Source organism: Phyllobates terribilis, unplaced genomic scaffold (assembly GCF_046119375.1).
Source record: "Phyllobates terribilis strain yellow unplaced genomic scaffold, ASM4611937v1 Scaffold_2__4_contigs__length_985480577, whole genome shotgun sequence".
NCBI lineage: Eukaryota > Metazoa > Chordata > Amphibia > Anura > Dendrobatidae > Phyllobates > Phyllobates terribilis.
Genome location: NW_027362762.1, coordinates 337,719,975 through 337,738,910, shown reverse-complemented (window position 1 = coordinate 337,738,910; position 18,936 = coordinate 337,719,975). Strand labels below are relative to the sequence as shown.

Sequence of the window (18,936 nt, the reverse complement as noted above, 5' to 3'; positions counted from 1 at the left end):
GCGCTAAATGCCATACCTAGATATCCATATGATTAGATTTGTGTCACAAGTATACACGTGAAGCGTTCCACGCTGGAACGCACCGCTAACAAAGCGGAACCGGAAGGGGCAGAACTATGTCATCGCATCCGGCTCAAGGCGCTCCAGCGTGGAACGCATAGATGAAGAGTCGCACAGTAAGGAGCGCCGCGTCATTTCCAGAGCGTCCAAACGGGCCCAACCATCAATAAGACAGCGCGCACACACAGTGTGGGGAAGCGCCCACATAAATACCCCGCAGCGCACGTCACTAATTTATAGCCGGGAGGTTGCAATATTGGGGGATTTTTCCCTCACCCCCGTGTTTTTTTGTGACTTTGATGTATATGTGTCTTAGGTTTGTCTGTTCATGTCTGTTGTTTAATTTCAATTGAGCCTTCGGCCCTTTTATTAGGTAATACCATTAAAAGTTATATTTTAAAACACATACCCTATACCTTGCTAGATTCCTATCGTCACGGACGGTACTTTTACTTTATTGATTTATTCAACTAGCTAACTGTCACTATATCAGTGGTCGTAACCTTGGATACGTAAGGTCCTGCACTTGAGGAAAGAGACATAGCAAATCTGAAAAACTATACTGCATTTCTAATTGGAGATATTTGCTAATATTAATTATTATTATTACACCTACTACATATTGGGATAGGATCTTGGAGATGGGAATACCCCTTTAAGTATAAGCCACTCTGGGGCACTCCAGCTCTGTATATAAAATTTATTTTCTGTATTGGTTAAAATCTCAGAGGTCAGATCCCATAGTGATATGGCATCACATCATGAGACAGAAAAAAACCCTTTAAAAGTAACATGTCACCAGGTTTGTGCCACCCCAAATGGAGAACAGCATGTTTTAGGAGCAGAGACCATAAATCCCGGTGCAGTTTTGATTAAAAATGGTTTTATCTGCTGCAGATTTACCACTTCTCTGAATGCGGAACTCTGTATAACCCCACCCACACCCCTGATTAGCAGTCTTCAGTGTACACTGTGCATAGGCAGAAAACTGCCATTCAGTGGTGGGGACATGGTTGGGCTACTTGGCAGTAGGCCAAGTAGTCCTCTAGCAAGAATCTCCTGCTGATAAAACAGAGATTTTATAAGAACTACACTAAGCAGCTCAGTAAGTGACACATCACTGGAATCAGGATCTCTGCCTCTACAGGATGCTGCTCGCAGATGGTGTAGCAAAAACCCAGGTAGCAGGTTCTCTTTCAGTACTGCCCTCCATACATCCTGCAATATATAAAATACAATCTAAATACTATACTAAGCAGATAAAAACACTGTCCCTTTCCAATCTTAACCGTTTGCAGTAGTGTTCAGTGAAATTTTCCCTTGGGTGCTTATGAAATTCCTGGAAAGACATACATATTATATATAATATTCTTCTACTCTACCAAAGCATATTACTAATCAGAAACAAAATGTCATCCTCCACCCGCCATAAGCATCAATGGCTTATCAATTAAGATATTCAGCTTTGGTAAGGACTAAGAATTGCTGATATTTATACATTCCTGTATAATTAGTTTAATTCATTAATTTAATTAGTTGATGAACTGCAATACTTTGCAGCATATATTCAAAGCCTAAGCCTTCTGAGAATAAAATAGAAATTAATTGCCATTCAGATGCTATTAATTAAGTTGTTTTGGTTTGAGATGTTGCACTTTTAATCTCTATTCAGCCAAGCCATCCAAAGTTCAAGCTTGATTTTATGCACATCCATAGCACTTTTCCAAGAACTAGCATTGCTATACTTATGTTTGTGATCACGCCCATCATTCCCATCTAGTGTCCAACAATACTGAGATTTTGTGTTGGTCCTAGAACTGAGCTGCATAATAATTTTACAATCTCACCCTTGTAATGCGATTGTTCTAGAGGATATATTTATCTGAACAATGACTAGAACACATCTGGACCAAATACATGAACATTTCATGCTTCTTGACCTGGGTGTGACATATTACTAGGAAGCTCTTCCTTCTGCAGCAAGCTTGACAAGATAGATATTTTCTTCACTGCCATTTGGGCACTAACTGATAGAAGTCCTGTGTGCACCTTGGAAGACGAAAATGAAACACCTGGAAAACTAACAACTATTTAACAGTTCTATGATCACCAGTTCTAGTGAGGAAACTTTTAAGTTGCCCAATTCTACTGATCTTAATCCTAAAGGGAATCTCGCCCCAGGTTTTGGTACGACATCCAATAGCAACATGATGCAGGTGCAAGGACCCCGATTCCAGCAAAGTGTCACTTACCAGGGTGTGTGCTGTAATTTTTTATCAAAATTACACATTTCTGTGTATACAGTGCATAGGCAGAAAGCTGCCAATTCGTGGTCGGTATGGAGTGAGCTCATGAATATGGAGGACTACATGGCAGCAGGATTACTAGTCCTCTAGTAAGAATATCTTGCTGATAAATCAGTGATTTAATAAAAACAGCAAGCAGCTCAGTTAGTGACACCTCTGAAATCAGGGTCTCTGTTTCGATATTCTGCTGTTCTCAAACTAAGTGGCAAAAGTCTGATGGCAGTTTCCCGTCAAATTATGATAATTATTTTTAAAAAATTAAGTTAGCAGTGTGCTCATCATATTGTGGATTTGCCGCAGATTGTAATACCATCAGAACATCCTCACGGTCACCTGTGATGTGATGCAGCAACGCACGTTTGGAGGAAGGAGCGGTGGAAGAAGCAGCAGGTCAGCCCCTGACTGGATATCAGTGATGACGCTCTAGAACAAACTCCGCAGTGCATGGCGGGAGCTTGAAACAGAACGTGAATAGTAAATTGTGAATAAAACCTGAAGTGGAGATATCTGAAGAAGTGGGTGAGAGTTTCAAATTTAAGTAAATCTTAAAAATGTTGATGGCCCAATACATCATTGCATTTCCACCAGTAGTTTGGTGTGAATACCACTCAGTGACTTTTTGATTTGTGACAAATTCATAAAACCATTTGCGCCTTTTTTTTAGTTGTCTTTTGTTGTTTCTCTGGTTTTAATTTTTTACATCAATGTGGCTTTTCCAGATGTTTTAGACTGATTCATCAAATCCAATTTTTTTTAAAAAGTGCCAACATTTGGTGCAAATGTACCCCGGGCCCCTTGAAGTGATTTTATGTACGTCATATATTTTGCTACATTTTTGAGCCATTTTAGTAAAACGTGTGACTTTGAGCGAGTTGAAAAACCAGTCAAAGATCATAAATAAATAAATAAATTAATTATGCTTTAACCGCTTCCCGACCGCCCACTGTAGATAAACGTCGGCGCTTGCTGGGCTCTGTGCAGCGCGGACGTTTAAAAACGGTGGGTGGTCCCGCAGCGCTCAGGACCCCCAGGGTCTTGCAAGCGCTGCGGGAGCGGTGCAGAGAGATAGCTCTGACAGGGAACATCATCGGGACCTGATTGGATCAGGTCCCAGTGATGTTAACCCTTTGCTGTCTTCTGTATGCCGCGATCTATAGTGATCGCGGTATATAGAAGACAGCAGGAGGAGAGGGGGTCGTCCACTTACCTCTCCGACGGCCCCCTTATACCTTCCAGGACCTGACGTTGCTATGGCAGCTGGAGGTCACATGACCGCCTCCAGATCTGCCATATATGGTATCCTGCCTGGCTCAGCCTGCAGCTGAAGCCAGGCAGGAGACTGACTGTGAAATAGTCAGGGAAGATCTCATGTAATGTAATACATGTCTATTACATTACATGAGATCAGTGATCAGAAAAATAAAAATTAATGTCCCATACAGGGACTAAGTAAAAATGTAAAAAAAAAGTAAAAAAAAAATATTTTTAAACTGTTAAAAAAAAATTACAAAATAAATAAAAATAAATAAATAAAATATTAAACCGATAAATCTGTATATTTATGCAAAAATAAAAAAAGTACATATATTTGGTATCACCACGTCCGAAACAACCCGAGCTATAAAACTGTCACACTAATTAACTCCTTCTGTGCACACCGTAATAAAAATAAATAAAAAAAGGAGCAAAAAACTATGTTTTCCTCATATCGCCAAACAAAAAGTGGAAAAAAATGCGATCAAAAAGCAAAATGGAAATAAAAATGGTACCGCTGAAAACGTCATCTTGTTCCGCAAAAAACAAGCCGCCATACAGCTCCATCAGCCAAAAAATAAAAAAGTTATACCTCTCAGAATAAAGCAATGCAAAAAAAATATTTTTTCTATAAAATGGTTTATTGTGTAAAAGCGCCAAAACATAAAAAAAATATACAGTAAGTGTAGTATCGCTGTAAACGTACTGACCCGAAGAATAACGCTGCCTGATCACTTTCACCACACGCAGAACGGCATAAAAAAAAACCTCAAAAAACAACTCCGGAATTGTTGGTTTTTGCTAATTTTACCTCCCAAAAAACGGAATAGAAAGCGATTAAAAAATGTCACGTACCCAAAAATGGTACTAATAAAAATGTCAACTCGTCCCGCAAAAAACAAGCCGTCACATGACTCTGTCGGCCAAAATCTGGAAAAATTATAGCTCTCAAAATATGGCAATGCAAAAACTAGATTTTGCAAAAAAAAGCGTCTTTTAGTGTGTGACAGCTGTCAGTCATAAAAACCCAATATAAATCTGGTATCTCTGTAATCGCACCGACCTGAAGAATAAAGTAATCTAATCAGTTATATCACACTAAGAACGGCGTAAAAAATAAATAAAACCAATTCTTCACCTGCTACTGATTAGTTTATTATGTCTCCCAAAGATCGCAGTAAGGCGCAGAGCTTTACATTTATCCTGTGCTCTGCGCTGAGCACTTACACCAGAGTTTCCGTGTAAATCTCTGAAATATGTGATTCAGCCGGAACCCATGACGGAAGATTCCCTGTAATGAGGCAGATATAGGCACTGTGGATGCCGTCTGGCCTGGGATCCCACGGTGTCATTTGTTTTAGGCGTGCATAAAAGTGCGGTTGGCCACAGTTTTGTGCACTTCTGAAAAAAAGGACACCGCTAAACAGAGGCCAGACGGAGTCCAGAGTAACTCTGCTGCCTCATTACAGTGAATGGATCCCGCAGGGGTTTCATCTGAATTACATCACTTGGAAATTTAGATGGAAACCCCGATGTAAGTGCTCAGCCTAGAGCGCCGGATAAATGTTACGTAAAATGTTCCCAATAAAAGCTTCAACTCAGTCCTCAAAAAAAGCTAGTCCCCACTCAGGTCCGTCATCTGTTAAAAATATAAGGGACTTCCAAGTTACTGGTAGCAGAAAGGCTCTGGAAAAGCGAAATGACCCTTGCCCCCCAAAAGAAATTCAGAAAATTTTGTGCTCCCAAATCCCTATTCTACAATAATTTGTTCTCCAATTGTCAAATAGCACTCCGTCCCCCCCAGATCTCGCCGTATGGCTGAGCGGTACGATACAGCCACATATGGGGTATTGACACTTTTAGAAGAAATTGTGTGACACATTTCGGCACCATTTTTACCCATTGCCCTGTGTGAAAATGTAAAATCTGAGGGTAAAACATTTTTTTGTGGTAAAAATATAATTATGCTTTTTTCACTGCCCAATGGTATAAATTTAAAAATTAAAAAATACTCACTACTTCCCTAGATGAATTCCTTGAGAGGTGTAGTTTACAAAATGGGGTCACTTGTGGGGGTTTCTGCTGTTTCGGCATGTCAGCGACTCTTCAAATGTGACATGGTGTCTGCAACCTATCCCAGCCAACATAGTGCTCCTTTCTCTTCCGAACCCTGCCGTACACCAAAGCAGTGGTTTTCCCCCACATATGGGGTATCGGCGTACTCAGGAGAAATTGCACATCAAATTTCATGGTGCAATTTATCCTGTTACCCTTATGATAATGCAAAATTAGGGAATGAAAAACATTTTTTGTGGGAAAAATGTGAAAATTTTATTTTTACGGCTCAATATTATAAACTTCTGTGAAGCGGCTGGGGGTGCAAGGTGCTCACCACACATCTAGATAAGTTCCCTAAGGGGTCTAGTTTCCAAAATGGTGTCACTTGTGGGGGGTTTCCACTGTTTAGAAACATCAGGAGCTCTCCAAACGCAACATGGCGTCTGCTAATTATTCAGACAAATTTTACATTCAAAAAGTCTAATGGCGCTCATTCCCTTTCAAACGCTGCCGCGCGCCCAAACAGTGGTTTTCCCTCACATATGGGGTATCAGCGTGCTGAAGAGAAATTGCACAAAAAATTTTGGGGTCCATTTTTTCCTGTTACCCCTGTGAAAATAAAAAAAAATTGGGTCTAAAGTAACATTTTTGTGAAAAAAGTTAAATGTTAATTTTTTTCTTCCACATTCCAAAAATTCCTGTGAAGCACCTGAAGGGTTAATAAAGTTCTTGAATGTGGTTTTGAGCACCTTGAGGGGTGCAGTTTTTAGAATGGTGTCACTTTTCGGTATTTTCTGTCATAAAGACCCCTCAGTGACTTCAAATATGATGTGGTCCCTAAAAAAATGTTTTTGTAAATTTTGTTGGAAAAATGAGAAATCGCTGGTCAACGTTTAACCCTTATAGCTCCCTACCAAAAAAAAATTTTGGTTTCAAAATTGTGCTGATGTGAAGTAGACATGTGGGAAATGTTATTTATTAACTATTTTGTGTGATATATCTCTCGGATTTAAGGGCATGAAAATTCAAAGTTTGAAAATTACAAAATTTTCAAAATTTTCACCAAATTTCTGATTTTTTCACAAATAAACGCAAGTGATACCGAATAAATTTTACCACTATCATGAAGTACAATATGTCACGAAAAAAACAATCTCAGAATCAGGGGGATCTGTTGAAGCGTTCCAGAGTAATTACCTCAAAGTGACAGTGGTCAGAATTGAAAAACTTGGCCCGGTCACGAAGGCAAAACAGGCTCTGGCGCGAAGTGGTTAAGTTGCACTAAATTGATGAACCGCTTGAGCCATTTTGAAAGTTCAGTGCTAAAAATCAACAACGAAAACCACAGGACAAAAAGAGAAACAGTGAGAGCTTGGTATGGGACAACCTCCTTATAAATGTACAGCGTTGAAATCTGCAGCACAATTAGCTAAAGATTTGATGTACAAAAAAAAATAAAATAAATATAAAATGTTGTGTGCATTTAAAAAAATCCACTTTTTTTATTATTAGGATCTACTAAAGCAAACATACTTACATGTAACCACGAAACCTGCTCAAATCATTATTTGGTTTCTCACATTCAATAACACTGTTAAACTTCATTGGATCAAACTCCGATTCCTGAAACAAAAGGAACATAGATTTATTTATTTGTATGTTCAGTAAAATCATTGTGCAAAATATACACAAGTGCCACGTGTCAATGGAGAACAACCTGGTTTCCTTCTGACCACATTTTATTTGGATGCTTCTGTATATTCGGAGGCTTTTGTTTCTTTATATGAACAAGACGAGCAGAAATAGAGATTGGCAGCAGGAAAAGCCCTGTGTGGTCCTCAAATTGCGAGGTAAAAAGTACAAGAATCCATTCCAATTAATGCAAGCTCGTTACACTAGGCGTCAGCTAGTAGATTATTCTTCTAATTTTTCCATAAATGTATTTACCCCTTTTCAAATTAGATTTTTTTTTTACATTCTAAATCTCTTAAGATCATTCCTTTAAAAAAAACATTAAACATGTCTAAAGGGCTACACCAGCCCAACGGAGGCAGAGAGCCCAAATAACCTCCTCTGTCAGTTTACACACACACAAAAAAATGGAATAGCGTAGTCAACTGCAACAGTATAAATTATGTCAAATGTATACTTCCCTTCACAATGCAAATCTAGAGCATTCATAAGCCTTTCTCCAACATACATGCCCCGTCAAAGCAGTCACCCCGAGGCCATAAATGTAATGTGAACAGAACCTTTTGTGCATGTGGGTCATGCAAATGCCACATGAAGATCAGCAATAGTTGTGTAATGGTGCATCAAAGAAGCTGCTTCTCTCCAAGAAATACATCGGACTCCCATTCTGCAGGAAGTCCAGGGATTGTACTGCGGAGGACTGGGGTAAAGTTATTTGCTTTGAAATCCTGTTTGGGACATATGGAAGAATGATTGTCCGGAGAAGAAAAGGTGAGCGCTACCAGAAGTCCTGTGTCATGCCAACAGTAAAGCCTCCTGAGACCATTCAAGTGTAGGGGTTGCATTTTATCCTAGGTAGAGAATTCGCTCACAAATTTGCCTAAGAACATTGCCATGAATAAAGATTGGGATCTAAACAACCTCCAAGAACAACTTCTCCCATCAATCCAGGAGCAATTTGGTGATGAACAATGCTTTTTCCAAGACAAGTGATGACTAAGTGGTTTGGTGAACAAAACACTGAAATTTTGGATCCATGGCCAGGAAACTCCCTATATCACCATCCCACTGAAAACCTGTTGTCAATCCTCAAAAAGCAGCAGGGCAAAAAAACAAAACATACAGAAATTGTCAAAAACTCCAAGCATGGATTAGATAAGAACAAGTTGTCATCATCAGTCTGGATTTGGCCCCGAAGCTGATATCTAGCTGCCAGGGAGAATTGAAGAAGTCTTGAAAAAGAAGGGTCAACCCTAACTATTGAATGCTTACATAAACGGGATAACAAAAACTTCTGACATGCTTCTACTTGTACTTCAGTAATCATATAAACATCCGACTAAACAATCTAAAAACAGCAAATGAAACGAATTTGGGTTTTCACAAAATTTGCTGAGTCTCCAAACTTTTGGTCTGTAATGACAGAGCATATAGACAGGGGTTACCTTCATTAGACAGCTAGTTTATCCCAAAGCCCTTAACTCCAAAAGTAATATTTTACACTGATAAGAACTAACAAAAACAGTGATTGCGAGATAAGATCTAGAAGTACAACGCTATTTTATCTGTACTGTAGACAGTTTTATTAATATAAAAGTAGAGGGGAGCTCCATCTGCCGCCAAATCCCTTGTGTTTCTTACCATTCTAGCATTAAAAGGAATTCAGAGCCAATCACAAACCTTTATACTAATGTAGAATTAATTTCCCTGCATATTAGCAGAACGATGCAATATACTACAGAAAATAAGGCAGGTAAGAAAGATGCAACTTTTCAATTGTGCTATCTGTACAGAGGAGAATACTTAAAATGGCGCTCACGTCACATTTCATACTGGCATAACTACATGAAATATGGAGGATAGATTTTCACTTGCTGCTGACGTTAGCAAAGTCATACTAGCGTTTCCACGTTGAGGGAGTTTATCTGATTTCTGAGTAACTGCTCATTTTACTAACAAGTATAACACAAAATGCTGATATGGTGCGTAGTACACCAGACCTGGGCCCTGGGATTTACTCAGCAAACACTTTCCCATGGGACAGAGTATCGCACATTAGTGCCAAGCTGTGGTGTCATTATTTTTCTAAGAATTTTGCCTTTAATTTTTTTTTTTTTTTTGTTAATCCAGCTTTAATTCCTTATTGTTTGATCATGACATAAAATACTGAAATTAAAGGATTCACTTATTTACATAACGTTACAGATTTTACTAAGAGTATTGTATAATGCCCTACTCTTAGCAGATAAACTGGCGTATTAGAACAGCCTGATGCTAATCATTCTAATTATTACTAAATAAAAAAATTGGTTGCAGCATCTGTAACAGCAGGAGATGCCACCACGTATTTTTTAGAATCGGACATCAGTCTTTTATACCCCAGCAGAAGCCAAGCCCCTCTATAGATCCTAAGGGTGTATTTACAATGGACAATAAGCAGGACTGAACGTGCCAAGGAAGGGTCATTTCTAGATTTTTGGCCTTACTAAACAGGCTGCAAAACGCTCATTTGTCAGGTGAGATTATATTTAAGCTTGTTTCAAAATAATCGTGCTCGGCAGCACATCGCAATGTGGAAATATGATATTAATGATCGTTCTTTGCCTATTGAAGTGTAGTCAGCCTGTCTAAACTGGCTATAACATGCCTGCCGATCGACCAGTGTATATATCCCCCTTAAAGGGTTGTTCTCAAGTTTATAAGTGAATAAGACAGCAAAATACTTGCAAAGCAAATTTGCAATTTTCCCTTATTAAAAATCCCCTGTTCTCAAGAACGGATGGATTTTTATTGCTATAGTGTACAAATCATTGTCTAGGTTATCGGCCATCCTGCAGACCCTTCCTGGTCGGTTACCCGAACAAGCAGTGTCCAGCATAATCAGTCTGTTTGCTTTACACCCTGCTTACGCTACTCTAAAGCTGGCCGAATCCCTGGAACCAGCCAGCTTTAGTGTCCCATCCGCTTTTCCTACCACGGAGAAAAAGCCTGGGAGAGAGCACAGTTCGGACCACCATATCAATCTTCAGAAGTGCACTGCCCCCTGCAAGTAGGATGGCAGGGGAGTGGTGTGCTCCTGAAGCTGCGCCCTGAGACAACCCCTTTAAAGGCTCCAACACCTAGCAGACCAACATCAACTGAATTCACCAATATAGTCAGGATCAGCTCACAATCTAATGTGTGTGGGGTCTCCCAACAGAACATGTTGGGGGAAAGAAGGGGCCAGAATGTACGATTTCAGACAATTTTTTTGCTCTGCCTGAGATAAGTTTTCACCAGAGGAGTCTGGCCGCGGCTCTCACGGAAAACACAGCAGCTGACCCGAGTACCCCTGTGTGTGTGGGGGGAGTCAGCAGAGATAGTTGTCAGACGAACAATCCTAGGGCCAACCGCTGTCTACTGTGTATGAGAGGGAACGAGGGCTTTAGACCTCAGGATATACAAAAATATATGGCATCCATACCATTTTGTGTCTTTACTAAACCTCAGTAGGGCTTCATATGGAGACTTGTCTGCTGGAGTATAATAGCTGGTTTAAGAATTCTGGGATTAAGATAGATCCATCAGTTTATCCATGTTACCCTCCTACAAGCAGATATCATTTTGTGTGACCAATATTCAATAGGTCACTGTCAAGTTATTGTCTAAGGCCACGGCCCCACTATCAGTATTTGGTCGGTATTTTTTCTCAGGAGTGGGAGCCAAAACCAGGTGAGGAACAATCAGAGAAAAGGTATAATAGAAACAAGTCACCAATTCTGCATTTATCACCCACTCCTGGTTTTGGCTCCCACTCCTGAGAAAAAATACTGACCAAATACTGATAGTGGGGCCGTGGCCTTATACTGTCAATGGTTAAAAAACTAAGCTCAAATCGTGCCCCAGTGTCATTGGCTAACTCAACACAATTGACACGGGAGCAATGAAAGTTAAAGGGAATCTGTCAGCAGGTTTTTGCTACATCATCTGACAGCAGCCTGATGTAGGTAAAGAGAAGCTGAATCCAATGATATATCACTTAGTTTACTGGGTGCAGCAGTTGTGATACAATCAAAGTTTTTAGATTTAGCAATGCAGCAGAGCTGAGAAAGCTAATCCCACCCACACCAGGCTCTGTATATACATAGCTATAGACAGTGAGAAGCTTATCACAGTAGGGGCGGAGTCGGACCAGGAGGCACATACTTCTGTAGTCCAGGCAATGAGAATCACAAGGTGATAAAACCTTCACTCTAAAGTAAACAGCACACAGCTGGACATGGGATTAATCCTGTGTTTTAACCCATACCTCATGCTGTCCTCAGGTTACATAGCAAAAACCTGCTGACAGATTCCCATCAAGTTCAGCTCTTGGGAAACAAGGGCCATGTGCATTAATACTACAAGAAGAGCGATGAAAACAGTATTCCCATCTTAAATACTATTGAATGCCTTTACTTAGTGGAAGGAAGAACTCACACTAAAATTACCTACGCGGTTGCAGCAGTAATGTAATACAGCATCAGCTTCATGGTTTTTCCCTGCACAGTGGCTCCTCAGGGAACTAAAGTGCAACTACATGCAAATTAATGGGCCTGACTAAGCCTTCTTGATGTGCAAAGAAAAGTAAAATAGAAAAAAAGGTGGATTGTTGATCCTCCATTCTCTAGATTGCTGGTGGCCTAGAGGTCCAACCCCTACCAATTATAATGTAACCGCATATCCTAGTGATATACTATAACTTTGTGTCATGCACAGACTATTAAAGAGAATCTGTTACTAGGTTTTTGCTATGTAATCTGAAAGCAATACAAATGTTGAAGCAGAGACCCTGATTACAGTGATGTGTCACTTACTGTGCTGTGTTTTGCTGTTTCAATACAGTCACTGTTTTACCAGCAGGAGATTATCAGTACAAGACAACTGGCCTCATGCCTCCTAGTCCAGCCATGCCCCTACCACTGATTAGCAGCTTTCTGTGTCAGCTTTTTGTCACTATTTAATGTACAATCACTGGTGGGGGGTTACACAGGGCTCAACCTCCGACACCTGCTAGAACTGCAGCAGAGAAAACGGATTCTATTGCAACTTCTGCACCCAGTAAACTAAGTGATACATCACTGGAATCAGGATCTCTGCTTTTATCTCATGCTGCTGTCATATTATATAGCAAAAATCTACTGACAGATTTCTTTAAGGTATCCATTCCCATGTCACACAAAGGGCTCTATAAGCCACTATTAGGATGGAACACCAATAACAAGCAGAGTAAGATTATACAAGTCTCCAAGACACAGCTTAATGCAAGTTTGCTTTGTGTTGCTTAAATATGGCTTTAACCTGTAAAATCTAAACCAAACCTGATGCGTACTAGTGGATATTATGTCTTAAACAATGGGATTACTATTGTTACAAGATCTTAATTGGGGCTCACTCCCTTCCTTTAACAGACAAAGGAAATAGAAGAAGTAGTACAAGGGAACGTCCTCAGATCTTAGAAATCGCATTTCCTCTTTGGATAAGGTAAGCTAGGTCTGTTTTTAGAGTTTATAAGGAGACTGAATAAATTAGGAGGAAAGGTTCAACATTCCCTTGAGTACATATTATTTTTCCTGTGCACCAGAAGGCATCTGAATTTCCAGATTAAAAATAGAAAATAAAGCCAATAACATACAGGAATAATAAATAAAGCCATCCACATGCTCAAGGCTCTATTCTGACTTGGCGAGTTCTAAAAAAAAAAAAAAAAAAAAAAAAAAAAAAAAGGGTATACATAATGCAGCTCAATCCTAACAGCAGAAAGGAGTATATATATATGGAGATGAAGCATATGCCAGGAGGTAGGTATGCCTCCAGAAGAGGACTGCCAGGCCGTAACAGTGCTGCAGCGCAGACAGTGCACACATTCACAGACTGCACTCAGGCTGAAGACTAACTGGAGATATGAGCAAAACATTCCATATGCAGCAGCGATGGGTGCGGTAGCAAAATACTTGCAATACAGAAAAGGCATTGAGGTCTTGCTCACAATACAGGTCCTGTTTAATAGTTCAGTAAGCTCCAATTGACTGGAATGTAGCTAGGTGGGTCAGAGAAAAAACCTGATGTTTTGACAACAGGAGAAATCCTCTGCTCCCACTTGTTCTTTCCGTAATCATTAAATTAAAGCACTAGAAATAAATGAAGGTGCACAGTCATTAGAACATTACAGAGCTCGTAAAACAATTTCAGTTCACTTTTTCCACCAACAGAACATGTTTTGACTGCATGTTGAGCAAGAAAAAAAAAATTTAAAATTAAAATAAATCAGAGATTTCAGAGATGTTACATAAGAATTATGAATGGGGTTAGAAAGAAAATAAGGCAAAAATCAGTAAAATGCCAAAAACAACGTCGGAATGATTTCTCCAAAGGATAAAGGAGCCCTGTATGTGATGTGCATCCCTGTAATGGTCCTGGTAGATTTAGGTTTAGTTGGACCCAACAGAAGAGCAGCAGAGGCAGATACCAGGCGTGACTCCGTTATATGCACAAGCACACATTCGGCCTCCTCTGGAGGGGGTCTGGCTGTCTGAGGTGCTGTGCGATTTAAGAAGGTAGTGTACATGATGTAATATGTCCAGATTTGCTTTTTATATTTCCACTCCTCCATAGAAGGTTCCAACTGGAAAGATTTGCAGGTTTATTATTTTTTCTTTAGAGTAACGGCGTGTTCTTGTGTAATGTTAATGTCATTTTCAAGTGATAATTCAGGATATAAGTACTCAGAGCTGATATTCTATAAAGCTTTAGTCACTAGATAAAGTCCCTGAAACGTGCTCTGGGGCAATAAAAAGCATTGGCGCTATTGTGTACCAGTTACTGACACCCACTGTGCACAGCCGGACTATGGGTAGTGTAACGAAGCCGGATACAGAGATCAACAGCCCGGCATTTTCCATGTCTAATCACTTGTTATGTCACGATATTCCACTACAAATGTGTAATAGCGACAATTATCAGTAAATAAATACAGTGAGGGGAAAAACACACAGAAAAAAGGAACCAGAAAAATAGCCAACAAGGATTCTTTGGACAAAACAACCATTATAAAATGGCCAAGGTATGGCTGCTCATTCCATAAATTGGAAGCTTTCATCAGAGGTACTGTATATGTTGGGAAATACTTCAGATACACAGAGATGTGACAATCGCTGAGGTAAGGGTCACACAGGGCTCCACTACACCATGACACTTCTACACCATGACACCACGACACCACTACACCACTACACCACGACCGCTATTACATTTTGTATTGGAACAGCCAATTGTTAGATCAATAGCACACAGCACCGCTGATTAGCCTGGTGATTGCTAGATCTACATTTTGGGTGGAAGCATAGAACTGTATGTGAACAACCTCACCGTAACGTCATTTGTTAGACAGTAAGCAGTTACTTAATTACGTATCATATGCATGTGGGAAACCACACAGCAAAAAAAGGACAGTCCCCAAGCGGATACTGGTTTACAATATTCAAAGAGTTGCTAAACGTTAATTTAAAAAAAAAAAATTATTGGGCAAGGTTAATTAAAAAAAAAACATCGAATCGGACGGCCACTTTAAAATCCTTAAACAGAAGCTTCAAGTAGGAAAGTCAGCGTATGAACTTGCAGTCAGCTTCATATCACTTCTTTGTGAACATACAAAGCCTTCAGAGGTCCAGATAACTTTTGGGGAATGTGGATAAAGGGGCAGACATGACCAGCTCTACATTTTTTGCCTCTAAAAGGCTTTGAGGTGCCCAACTCCTTCACTGTCATATTGTAGAGCAGATTTATTTTCAGTTAGATTCTAAAGATCTCTGTTTGGATGATAAAACCTGTACATACACCTTTTTATTGCATATTGACATCACAATGAGCAGTCTCCACTTTGTGCCAGAATGGAGGTCCGCCACGTCATGTTAGATTTGCCTGGGATGGGGGCTTTCCTGGTAATAACAGCTGATCACCACTGGCACTGACATTTAGTACCTCTAAGGCTACACAACTTCACATCATTCTTCTGAATATTGATAACTGGCTCACATATGGTAATTCATACCTGGCTTCATGACCAAAGCTTGTGACTATTACCCAACAAATGGCCAGTGTTTTGCAACAAGAAGGGATAAATGAGGTTTCTTACCAGCTCTGAAATTTGCTTTACTACTTGTCTTTGTTTCAGGTTGGTTTCCCCGTCCAGATTAGCAGTTTCTATGTGACAGAGCCCATCTGGATCACTGGATGAGAGCAGAAGTATGTCAGCAGGGATGATCTCATTGCAACGCAGCTGTATAAAGTCACCGACTTGCACTTCTTTCCAGAATTTTTCCACATATTTTCTCTCATTCCTAAGGAAGCAAATGGACAGATGGAAGATCTTCAGATCAATCATAGAAATGAATGATATTAAAGTCATATAAAATTTCAGATGTTAATTCAAATTACCACAACTACCATGGCAAGTAAAATGTGTGCATATATTATATAAAATGTATGCATGCTCCTTTTTTGCCACCTCTGTTACCAATTAGTACTGTGTGTGTATTGAAATACTTCCTATAGTCTGGGGGGACTAATAAATACACGAAAAAGTATACTAAAACAAAAAAAATAAAATAAATTATATTATATTATATTATATTATATATATATATATATATATATATATATATATATATAATAAATCAAATTATAAAAATAATTATCCCCATTGGTGAACACTGTAAACAGAAAAAAAATTGGACCACCAAAATTGTGGGGATAGGAGGGGGTGGGGGTGTTTGTCGCCAAAATAATCGCAAAAAATGCTGTAAGTAGCGACCAAATTCTATCCCATAATGGCAGCAATAAAAATTGTCTAGCCCCACAAAACATAAGCCCTCACACAGCTCTAGCAAGCAAAAAAATTAAAAAAAGATATGAGTCTCAGAAAATAGCGTCCTAATAAAAAAAAAATAATAATAATTTGTCTCTTTAGAAAAGTTTTTTTTTTTTTTTTTTATCATTAAAATACTAAACAAATTGGACAGGTTGGATAGTGCCGTAATTGCACTGATGAGGAGAATCATACTGCCAGGTCATTTATGCCATACAATGTAATGCCGTAAAAAACTACTCCCCAAAAAACAATATCAGAATTGCACTGATACATTTAACTAACTACAAAACCCAGCATGCCCTGACAGCATGAACAAAATCGAAAGAAATGGACTGGAATATAAGCTGGTATACCTGCAACGTGTAGGAGAATGTTCACACTGGCCAAAAAGGAGACAAAACCCAAGACAGAAACCCAATGAACATATACCCTGCTAGTAAAAAGCAATAGTGCATAAATAACATGGGGTACACATAAACGTTTGACAAAAACATATGTGTGTATAAGCCATCCCAACAGCACCAAAGTGTACCCAGTTGGGACGGTCCTATACTCTAGTATTAAAACCTGTGTGTCAAAAATTACCTCAATGTGAATAAGAGCTCGAGCAGGAGCCGGACCCCAACTATGGACACCCAGCAATGGGAAAATATATAAACGTAATGCCAAGCGCAAAGAAAGGGAAGCCATGAAAGCAAAACCAAAAGAAATGAACTGGAGTATAAGTTGGTATACATACAAAGTGTAGGAGCATGTTTACACTGGCCATTCAACAGACAAAACCTAACACAATGAACATTTACCCTGCTGTAAGTAAAAGCAATAGTGCATGAAATAACATGGGGTACAGTAAACACTTTTTTTTTTTTTTTTAACTAAAAAACAAAGTGTAAAAGCCATCCCACTGGGTATAACTTGACGCTGGTGGAATGGATTTTACGTTTTTTGTTTAAATCAATTGCTTTTTACTTACTTCTAGCAGAGTATATGTTCATTGTGCTTCTATCTTAGGTGTTGCCTGAGAGCATGAAGCTGTATGGGCTAGCAGGGAGTTGTAGGTCATAACAGCAGGAGTGGCGCAGGTTGTTGACCACTGGGATAGGTGATAAATGTAGATTGTGTGGATGCCCTCTTTAAACATACAGTAAAGGAAATTATAACAGTTCTCAGAATTCTAGTTCCCCATATCAGGTTTTTTATTGACCAAGTTTCAGTATTTCAGAAATCTCTCTTTAAGAGAAAATGAACGTAGCCAATGTTCACACCAGCAGGTTCTTGGATTCTTTAAAACAGTGCTCTCCAAGAACACTGCTTTATAGGGCGTCTGTGTCCCTCCAACTATAGTGATATAGTGGACTCGGGTACAGTTCTAGTAGGAGTATTCTACGGGATGTTACTGGTACTTATGGCATTACTATTACTATGCATCATTCTTACAATGACTAATCTGACTTACATTGTGAAGAGAAAATAGAGGAGGCAGTTGCTAAATATAAAACTGCATATTGGGGTTTACTTTGGATGAGCAGCTTCCTCAGAAGCGTATGTCGTGTCACAACATCAAATCCCAAACTCATTAGTCAGTTATCAGGTAGTGAAGAGGATTGCTTTGAGCAGCAGCAGTGATTTGTGCTCCGTTGTGAGCATTAGTGAGGTTGGCCACTGGAGATGGGCGACACTTGATTGCCGTAAAAAGTTTAGAGCAACGCCAATAAGTTAGTTTTTTTTTATGTGAAAGAGCTTTAGCGATTTACCTAGAGTCTCATTGCTAGCGTCTAAAAACAATTTTCTTTGGAAATGTACTTTTTTTACGCAGGAAAAGGTCTAGCTAAAATTGTACTAAGAAGTTAGGCCCACACACCTTTATATAATATTGTAAGCAAGGCATTAGAGGGCTGGTCTCAAAAATCACTTGCTAAATGCAAGACAGCCCGCTCTACGCGTTTATTTATGTTCATGTGCCTGGCTGCTAGAAAGTCTAATGTTACAATTCAAATGAATGGCTATGCAGGTAATAGTCCACAACAGCAGGGGGCACTCTAACAGAGCGGCTCTGTCGAAGCTCGTCATATGCCCTAATAGGGGCAATTAATCAGATCAGTAAATGACAATCTGTGAGTACTAGTGTTGAGCATTCCGATACTGAAATATCGGGTATCGACCGATATTCGCTGTATCGGAGTTCCGATACGGAGTTCCGATACTTTTACAATATCGAATACTGGAATCGGAAGTTTACATAATGCCTGCGCTCTGCAGTGTCTCTGAAGGATGAGAAGCTGGATGGCAGTGCTCAGCTGCGATCCAGCCTGTCATCAGAATGCCATCCCAGCATGGGAGAATTCTCCTGCTCAAGCGCTGACATTACATTATCTTCCTTACATTACAATTAAATGGAATAGCAGGAATTAATATTTTTTTAAGACATTAATGCCACAGCCATGGTAGTTGTGGCATTACAGTGGTTGCCCAAATCGATGGGAACAGTGCTCACAGTGAAACATGAAAAGCCGGCAATTCATCAGCGGCATATACCGGTACCCGACAATTTAGAACAGAAAGAATAGAGCTTCACACATAGATTAGATAGAAACTTGTCAGTCACATATATAAGAAGTACAGTGACAGTGTTGGTTACTGTACTTGTCATTTCGTGTTAAAGGATTTATTTAAAAAAAT

The 18,936-nt window shown here is 39.5% G+C and overlaps 1 protein-coding gene across 3 annotated transcripts in view; it reads right to left on the bottom strand.

The window, feature by feature from the left end:
- The window catches only part of ATP10A (ATPase phospholipid transporting 10A (putative)), a 164,822-nt gene that overhangs the window by 82,258 nt on the left and 63,628 nt on the right, over positions 1 to 18,936 (bottom strand). For all 3 annotated transcript variants that reach the window (XR_012278505.1, XM_073664540.1, XM_073664541.1), the window contains exons 2-3: positions 15,523 to 15,727; positions 7,216 to 7,301 (exon numbers count right to left, since the gene is read on the bottom strand). Coding sequence is in view for 2 of the 3 variants with exons in the window: in XM_073664540.1 (XP_073520641.1) it covers positions 7,216 to 7,301; positions 15,523 to 15,727 (291 nt within the window). In the remaining variant the exon portion in view is untranslated. The remainder of the gene's footprint in view (positions 1 to 7,215; positions 7,302 to 15,522; positions 15,728 to 18,936) is intronic.